At 49.5% G+C, this 9,464-nt stretch overlaps 1 protein-coding gene across 1 annotated transcript; it reads right to left on the reverse strand.

The window, feature by feature from the left end:
• On the reverse strand, positions 398-2,742 carry C19H17orf96 (chromosome 19 C17orf96 homolog). Its single transcript, XM_018064974.1, has one exon. The coding sequence runs from the start codon at positions 2,298-2,300 to the stop codon at positions 1,161-1,163; it is 1,140 nt and encodes a 379-aa protein (XP_017920463.1). The 5' UTR covers positions 2,301-2,742; the 3' UTR covers positions 398-1,160.

Consider the following 9,464-nt stretch of genomic DNA (forward strand, 5'->3'; position numbering starts at 1 on the left):
GTTCCCATCCAGACTCAAACTGAGCCCCTTCAAACACCCCACTGGACCTTGTGGTTAGGCCAAGAGCCCTTTCATCTACCCCCTCCACAAAGAGCAGCTTGTCTTGTTTCTAGCCTTGAAGGAGGCTGAGTTTGGGTGTCCAAAGAATGGCCCTAGGCGTGCCCTCTACCTCCACGCCCTCCATCCTTAACCGGTGGAGAGGACCTGGAAGGAAGGGCAACTTGTTTGGTCTGATTTTATTGATTTCTTCCACCTTCCATTACTTTCCCTGGGATGGTCTCTGTCTCCTTCCCCAGGCAGTTTGTACTTCTGAGGGGCAGGAGGTTCCTCAGCCTTGCTCCTCCTAATACCAGGATTAAACCAGAGTGGCAGACTCATGGCAGGGGTGGGGGTGGGTGGGGTGTGGGGTGTGGGGGTGTCCTCTTTTACCCATCAGATCTTATAACCTGAAAGCAAATGGAATATTGAAGGAAACTCCAAAACTGGACAAAGGGGAAAGACTGGTGGCTGAGAATGAAGACCTCGGTAACTAGGGGTCACTTGACTGGGGGGACCCTAGGAAAAGAACCAGGAGAGGGTGATCTTACCCTTGCCTAAGCTGCTCGGGTCCCCATGAAGGCTACAGTGGTGCTTGGAGGCTAGGGAAGGCCTGAGGGGAGTGAAGGGTTAAAGGCCTGGATGGTGGGGGTTGAGGATGCCCCCAGGGAGCTGCCAATCACCTCCCCACCCCCACTACAGCCCCCACCCATCCCCAGGCTCGCCCACAGAAACAACCGGTTTGTCCATCACCAAGGTCTCTCTCCCTCTTTTTTTTTCCTCCTCTTTTGAGTTGTAGCCTTCTCGACTCCCCCTGGGGTGAAGGCCCTGCCCCCAGAGATCCGAGATGGAAGAGGGGAGGGATTGGAATCTACGTCTTTAAGCCTTTTTCGGTTAAGCCTTCTCCCGACTCCAGGCCTTGGTTCTTCTCCAAAGGATGAGGGGGAGGGGGTGTCACTGCAACCAGTTAGGTGCTTGAAGATCACTGTCATTTGAGGTCCTTCTGACCACAGCCCATAAAACCTAAAGAGGACAGGCAAAGGTGAGAAATGAGGCTCTATTCTCGAGCCCGCAGTCTGGCTGTGGCCCCCCCTTTTCCCCCCTTGGCAGAACAGGTCTCACGCTCAGGGCTGCTCCAAGTTGATTCCCCAGAATTTGAGGCCAGGGGGCTCAGGGACAGCGGGACCCCCTATCTGCCACCTCCACAGGGGGTGGGCAGGCGGGGGCTTAGCGTCTCCGTGAAGGCGAAGCGAGGATGCCGGCCCTAAGTCTCCGTCCTCCCCCACCACCAGGGCCGGGGGGCAGGGGAAGCAGTCGAGGAGATTGAAGGTGCTCGTGGTGGGGAGCGTCGGGGTAGGTCGGCGGGGCTGCGCGCTGCGTTGAGGGGGCGCCGGCCGCCGGCGTTTCTTGGCGGCTCCTCGGGCGGGCCCTTTAGCTGGGGGCCGCTCGGGCCCCCGGCGCAAACTCGGAGTGTCGAGGGCGAAACCCTTCGCGTAACACCACAGTTTCGAGCGGCGGATCAGACGATTGAAATGTTCCTGGCGGAGATCGCCGGGCGCGGCCGGAGCTTCGCTGGCCGTCGAGGGGCTGGAGGCCGGTGCCTCGGGGGCGACCTTCGGAGGGTTTCCATCGACTGCGGCTGTCTGGTTCGGCGGGGGCGGTTCCGGCGCGGCCCCAGGCCCCATGGGCTCAGAGGAGAGGCCCGCAGGTGGCGGCGGAGGCCGAGAACCTGGCTCCTGATGCGGGCTAGCGGCGGGGCCAGGCTGAGAGTCGAGAGCCAGGGCTGGCCTAGGCGGAGCCGAGACGGAGCTGGTCGGAGATTCCCGAGGGCGCCGGGGCGCCGGGCAGTGGCCGGGAGGTACGCCGGAGCGAGCGCTGAAGTGCGGGAAACTGCCTCCGCCCTCTTCCTCCTCGCCGCGGCCCCGGCACACTGCGGCGTCGGCATCCTGGCGGGCCGGGGAGTTGGGATCGCTGGACCGCCCGGCCTGTCCCGCGAGGTGCTTCAGGCCATCCGGGGCCCTGCCGCCGGCGCACAGCGGGGCGCAAGGGCCCAGCAGCACCGGAGCCCGCGGCGCCAGCTCCCCAGGCCCCAGGCCCAGAGAGGACGCCCGGGGTTTGGCAAGGGCGCAGAAGGCAAGGGCACGCAGGCACAGAGGAGAGAACTCCTGGGTCCCCCGACGCGGCTTCCGGGGTGTGGGGGAGCAGGGTGACCCTCGCGGGGACCCCGGCACTGCGAGGCGGGGAGCGGGGCACAGAGTCTCCATGGAACTTTCCGGGGGGTTGCCCACTGAGGGGGCCCTGGTCCCAGCGGCGGGATGCCCTGACTGCCCGAAGAGCCCACGGGCGAGGGGAACATCGCCCCCCCTCGACGGGGAGGTCTCTGCTCGCGAGCGCCCCCGGCCCGCACCCGTGGGCCACAGAGCTCCGGGTCCCTCTTCGATCTCGTCACGCGGCCCTCTCGGCGGCCGGACTCCTGGGTCCCTGTGAGTCCCGGCGCGGTCGGCCGCCCTTCCTGCCGCCGCGAGCCCTGTGCAGCCTCGGCGGGAGCCCCTCTTGAGTTGCCCGGAGCGCAGAGGCTGGGGAAACAAAGCGGCCGGCGGCCGCAGGAGGCGGGAAGGACCCCGGGCCCGGCACCCGGTGCCGGGGCCCAGGCGGCGGGGAGGGCGCCTTCCGCCCGCTCGGCTTCTTTCTTCCCCGCTGGCTCCCGGAGACCGCGTTATAGAGAACTGCCCCCTCGCTGCCCCAATACCAGCGCCGGGGCCGCGAGCCCGCCGCTGATTGGGCGGCACTGCTTGTGACGTTGGCCGGGACCCCACCCCTCCCGCGGCACCGCCCCCATCCCCATTCCGCACACAGACACACACACGTGGACCCGGCGCGGCGGCGACTGGGAGGGAGCAGAGGAGGGTGCGTGCGCGGGTGGGATATGGATGGGCTAAATGCGCCGCTGCACGTGGCGCAGTGGCGTCCCAGTGTTTAGTAGCCGCAAAGCACTTCATTTTTTTCCTCAGCAGTCATGGTTTTCGCATCCGTGAAATGGGAACGTTCACATCTACCCCTTTGGAGCTGCATGAGTCAAACAGAGGTGAATCTCAAAGCGAAGTTGAAAGGAAAGATGAAAAGAGGTTGTTTAGCAGCTTTGTACAGCAAGGACTCCTGCGGGCAGAGAATGTTCCCTATCTCTCTGTTTCGGTCGCCTAGAACAGTGCCTGGTACACAGAGGGCTCAAAAAAGTTGTATGAATAGTTAGGAATTCAGTGAGTGTGTGTGCAAGATGAAAAAAGGAAGAATTAAATTTGGAGAGGAGAAGTATCATTACACCCACGAAAGATGATAGACTTTCTCAGTACCTGTTTCCATTTCTCACTTAACTTATAACCGGCCCCTTGAGCAAATTCTGAGTGAGGGGCTGGCTCTGCCATACCCCTTCAAATCCCAAGATTATGCCCTGTGAGGCTTGAACTGCCAAAATGGGTTGAGGAGACCAGAGGAGGAGATACATAGACCCTCACTCTTATCTCCCCTAGGGAGAGTAAAGCAAAGAAAGTGAATTCCATTAAAAACCCGGATAAGGGAGGACCATGTACCTGCAGCGCCTTCCATCCTCTTACCCTTGTTTCGTTTCTGTAGAGCTCACTAATATATGAAAATCTGTGAATGTATTTCTCTTTATCATCTGTCTCTCCCATTAGTCTGGAAATGAGCTGATGAGAAGTTTGTCTTGATCACTTCTGCAACCTCAGTGCTTTGAACAGTGCCCAGACTTAATAGGTGCTCAATAAATATTTGTAAGTGAATGAATGAATCCCTGGAATATTCTTCTCTTGATAAAAATAGGGTCATTGGACTTCTTCCCATCCCCAGAAATATTGAGACTGATACGATGACATAGAATAAGGGTATGTTTGTGGGGGGGTGATGGGTGGTCAGAGAGAGAAATATCTTACTCCCGGGCAGGGGTAAGAGAGGGTTTCTGTAAGAAAACAAATAATGCAGCTTGTATCCTGGTCCTTCTGGTGATGACAACAGAAGTACTGTTTCCCTGACATGTCATCCTGTAACATTTGGGCAGAAAGGGATCAGGAAGCTCTGCCTCCCTTACAACCCTTTTGCAGAAGCTGGAGGTGAAGACCCCAAGATAAGGCAAGCATTTGAGGAACAAGGGGCCCGTGATGTTCGTTTGCTTGAAGCACTCACCCCTTAGCATCTTCTACAGAAGAAATCTGCAGGGAAGCTGCCATGGGGGAGGATCCTGGGATCCTGACAGGTTTGGAGGAAAGTTCTGGAAGGATGATGATCTTCACAGTTGTCTCTTTTGGTGGACAGTGCTGAAAACTTTTACCTTGGAGACTGCAATACCAGACTTCTGTTGCTTATGGAGGAGGGGGCATGTGCTTCAATCTGACCCTCCTCCATACTCTGCAGCTAAGATGCCAGGGGAGTGGGCTTGGGTCCCACCAGTGGGCTTGAGTTTCCCACCTCTGGGAAGGCTTGAACCAGGGGTGCCAGCTGTGTGACCCTGGGCAGGTTACCTGGGCACTCTGAGTCTCAACGTGTCCCTATCAGTGAAAAGACACAACAGTAGCTTCCTCACAAACCTTATCGGGAGTGGAAATGATGTGTGGGCTGACCCAGCTGTTGCAATTCCTGTTGCCTACGGTAGAGGACACTCGACCCCGTCCTCAGCCTGGATGAGGAGACCGGTTTCTTCAGAAACCTGTCCTTCCCAGAGGCTGGATACAGGACCCCATTTGACTCCTTAGGAATAAGGGATAGGAAGGGCCCCTCAAGACCTGGATGCCAGGCTTCCCTTTCTGTGGCTCATCTGAGTCTCATCCAAAAGGCTGTGTTCAAGGATTTGGGAGCGGGGGACCTGCCCACTTTCCCCAGAGGAAGGTACAGTGGGGAATAGTAATTTCTATAGTACTGATGTCATTCCAATCTCTGTCCTAAGATCTTTGTTAATCCCCATAATAGTTCTATGAGGTACTGAAGTTCCAATACTTTGGCCACCTGATGTGAAGAGTTGACTCATTGGAAAAGACCCTGATGCTGGGAAAGATTGAGGGCAGGAGGAGATGGATGCAACAGAGGATGAGATGGTTGCATGGTATCACTGACTCAATGGACATGAGTTTGAGCAAACTCTGGGAGATAGTGAAGGACAGGGAAGCCTGGCGTGCTGCAGTTTATGCGGTTGGAAAGAGTCAGACATGACTTATCAACTAAACAACAACTTTTTTCATTGAGTAATAGCTGATGTACAATGTTGTGTTAGTTTCTGCTGCTGCTACTGCTGCTAAGTCGCTTCAGTCGTGTCCGACTCTGTGTGACCCCATAGACGGCAGCCCACCAGGCTCCCTCATCCCTGGGATTCTCCAGGCAAGAACACTGGAGTGGGTTGCCATTTCCTTCTCCAGTGCGTGAAAGTGAAAAGTGAAAGTGAAGTCGCTCAGTCGTGTCCGACTCTTAGCGACCCCATGGACTGCGGCCCACCAGGCTCCTCCATCCATGGGATTTTCCAGGCAAGAGTACCGGAGCGGGGTGCCATTGCCTTCTCCGGTGTTAGTTTCTAGTGTACAGCAAAGTGATTCAGTTATACATACATGTACCTATCTTTTTCATTATGGTTTGTTACAGGATATTGAATATAGTTCCCTGTGCTATACTGTAGGACCTTGTTGTTTCTCTACTTTATATATAGTAGTTTGTATCTGCTAATCCCATACCCCTAATTTATCCCTCCCCACCTCCTTTCCCCTTTGGTAACCATAAGTTTGTTTTCTCTGTCTAAAATCTGTTTCTGTTTTGTAAATGAGTTCATTTGTGACATATTTGGGATTCCGCATGTCTGTGATATCATATGGTATTTGTCTTTCTCTTTCTGACTTGCTTCAATGTGTATGGTGATTTCTAGGTCCATCCATGTTGTTGCAGACGCATCATTTCATTCCTTTTTATGGCTGAGTAGTACTCCATTGTGTATATATACCACATCTTTCTTTATCCATTCATCTGCTGATGGACATTTAAGTTGCTTCCATGTTCTGGCTATTGTAAATAGTGTTGCTATGAACACTGGAGTGCATGTATCTTTCCAAATTATAGTTTTCTCTGGATATATGCCCAGGAATGGGATTGCTGAACCATATGGCAATGCTATTTTTAGTGTTTAAGGAATCTCCCTACTTTTTTCCATAGTGCCTGCACCAGTTTACATTTTTACCAGCAGTGTAGGAGGGTTCCCTTTGCTCCACGCCCTTTCCAGCATTTGTTATTTGTAGACTTTTTAATGATGGCCATTCTGACTGGTGTGAGATAGTACACATGAGGTAGATGCTTTTCATTTTAAAAAATTTACATACTATCCAGAACCCACTTTAAGTGTCTAAGTCTATGATTTTCAGTAAATTTACAGTTATACAACCATCACAACAATTCAACTTTACATTCCCTAATTTCAAAAATAATATATGTGAATATGTATAACTGAATCACAAAAAAGAAAGAATTCTACTTTTTTGAAATTTAGTAATGTTTACCTTTTTCCAGCTTTTCTAAATGTCCTATGGAAATCTAATAACAATGTATGAGATGCAAGAGTTTAAATATTATTAATAAAATTAATATAAATATAAATCTATTACATTTAAAATATTAATGACATCATTCAAGATGCTCCTTTTTTTCTGCACTTGATAAAATTTTCTCAGAAAAATGTTAATGTCTCACTATGATTTTATATTTTTTTATTTTCCCTTATAAAAAAGTTTACATTTCCTAAGAGATCTCTCATCTGCTCTTGCAGTACCTCCCTGTTCCCACCCCAGGGAACTACTTTCTCTCTCTGTAGATGTGCATTTTCTGGACATTTCATAGAAATGCAAAGGCCCTAAGTGGTCTTTTGCATCTGACTTCTTTTACAAAAAATACTGTTGTGAGGTTAATATATGTTGTAGCATATATTAGTAGTCTGTTTCTATTTATTGCTGAAGTATCCTTTTTATTGCTGAAGTATGGATATACCCCATTTTGTTGATCCAAACAATTTGGCTTGTTTCTACTTTTTCATTATTATAAATAATTTTATGAATTTTGGCATACAAGTCTTTTTTTCAAATATGTATTATTTATTTGTCTGCGCCAGATCTTAGTTGCAGTACGCCGACTCTCCCTTGTGGCACGTGTGATTGAGTTCCTTGACCAGCGCTCGAACCCAGGCCCCTGCACTGGGAGTGTGGAAGTCCCTGGTGTACACGTCTTTGTGCAGACATGTTTTCACGTCTCTTGTAGATAATAAAGAGTAGGATTGCAAGGTCCTAGGGTAAATTTATGTTTAACTTTTAAAGAAATTGTCAAAATGTCTATTAATAAGGGACAGAGATTTTAAGTGACTTGCCCAAGTTCAGGCTGCCGAGTAATGTCAGAGTCAGCTGGGTCCCAAGTGGATGCTGATAACAGTCCGTCTGCCTCAAGGTGATGAATGTAAGAGGGAAGCCATTTCTCATCCCATTACTGAACAGCCACCACCATTTTTGCCCATCTTGCTTCTAGAATTCCCTAAGTCAGACTGTGCCAACCAAGAGGGTTGTACCATCCCTCAGACAACATCTACACTTCGCTCTGGAAACACTGAGGTTAATAGCTCAAGTTCCGAAGTCCAATGTGTCTCTTCATATTCCAGACTCCTCATTTTACCAGTGGTGTGACTAGGGGCAAGTTACTTAGCCTCTGTTTGTATTTTATTTATTTATGTGGCTGCACCAGGTCTTAGTTGTGGCATGTGGGAACTAGCTCCCTGACCAGGGATCAAACCTGAGCCCCCTGCACTAAAAGTGTGGAGGCTTAGCCACTGGACCACCAGGGAAGTCTCAGCTTCTGCTTTAGTTCTTCGGATGTAAAATAGAAATGCATATGTGCTAAGTTGCTTCAGTTGTGTCCAACTCTTGCAACCCTATGGACTGTAGCCCACCAGGCTCCTCTGTCTATGGGATTCTCCAGGCAAGAATACTGGAGTGGGTTGCCATTCCCTTCTCCAGGGGATCTTCCTGACCCAGGGATTGAACCCCCGTCTCCTGAGGCTCCGGCATTGTAGGCAAATTCTTTACCACTGAGCCACCAGGGAAGCCCAAAATAGCATCTTCCTTTATGAAATTTACAAAATGACTTATTGTGGAAACTTTCAAACTCATACAAAAGTTACAGAGGAATATGGTGAAGCTCCACGTACCCAACACTCAACTTCAAAACTAATCAACGGATAGCCAGTCTTGTTTCATCCTTATCCTCGTCCGTTTCCATCTCTTCTCCCATTTTTTAAAAGCCAACTTCACTGAGGTACAATTTACATATAATAAAATGCACATTTTAGGTGTATAGTTTGAATGAATAGTTTTCACCAGTGAATATACCCATAAGCACCACAAGTAAGACAGAGAATATAATTCTATACTATCTTGATGCAAATTCCAGATAGCATATGATTTCATTCCAAAATATTTCAGTACGTATTGTTATAAGAAGAGGACTCTTGAAAATAAAAACCCCAATGCTATTATCAAACCTAAAAAGAATTAAGTCATCCTTTAACTTCATCAAATAGCCAGTGTTTAAATTTCTAATTATTAATATCTTAAAATATTTTTCTCTACAATTTAGTTTATTTGAACTAAGATCCAAGGAAGGGTTTCACGTGTTTTATATGTCTCTTAATTATCTTTTAATCTATAAATTCCTCCTTTCTCTCTTTTAATATTCTCCCTGAAACTTACCCATTCGATGAAGATACCCTACTGTCATCTAGATTTCCCACTGTCTGGGATTTGCTGATTGCATCCCCAGGGTGTCATTTAATCCAGCAATATTTATTAAGCATCTACTAGCATCTACTATGTACAGGACTGCCAAATTTAGCACACAAAAAAAACACAAAACACATTCTAACAAAATTATTTCTCTGTAATTCAATTTTTGTATATGTGCTACTGAAGTAAGTGCTATTCTCTGTAATTCAAATTTAACTGAATATCCTATGTTTCATCTGACACCTGATCTATGTGCCTTTGTTGGAGGCACAGTGGTGAGCAAGACAGACAAACTCCACTCCACCTCGAGGATATATTCTAGTTAACTAGGAGGAGCCAGGTAACGTGGCAGCAGACAACATTCCTTCTGGGGATATTGTGAGGATTAAAAGAGAAACCCATATATTTAGTGCATGGTCCACAAGAGCCGTTGATAAACGCAAGGGCTCTTGGCAGTAGCTTAGCCTTGTCCCCTCTCCTGTTTCTTCCATTTTCCATCCCTGCTCCACATCCTTCCCCCTCCACCTCATTACTCTGGGCTTGCCCTCCTCCTGTTAGACTTCCTCTGCATGTCTGCATGTAGTTAGTTCATTATCTATTCACCTCCACGTTCCTTGAGGACCT

The sequence above is a fragment of the Capra hircus genome, chromosome 19 (genome assembly GCF_001704415.2).
Source record: "Capra hircus breed San Clemente chromosome 19, ASM170441v1, whole genome shotgun sequence".
Lineage (NCBI taxonomy): Eukaryota > Metazoa > Chordata > Mammalia > Artiodactyla > Bovidae > Capra > Capra hircus.

Excerpts from the sequence above, each read along its gene's own strand:
- C19H17orf96 (XM_018064974.1), bottom strand. The coding sequence starts at position 2,300 with ATGGAGACTCTGTGCCCCGCTCCCCGCCTCGCAGTGCCGGGGTCCCCG.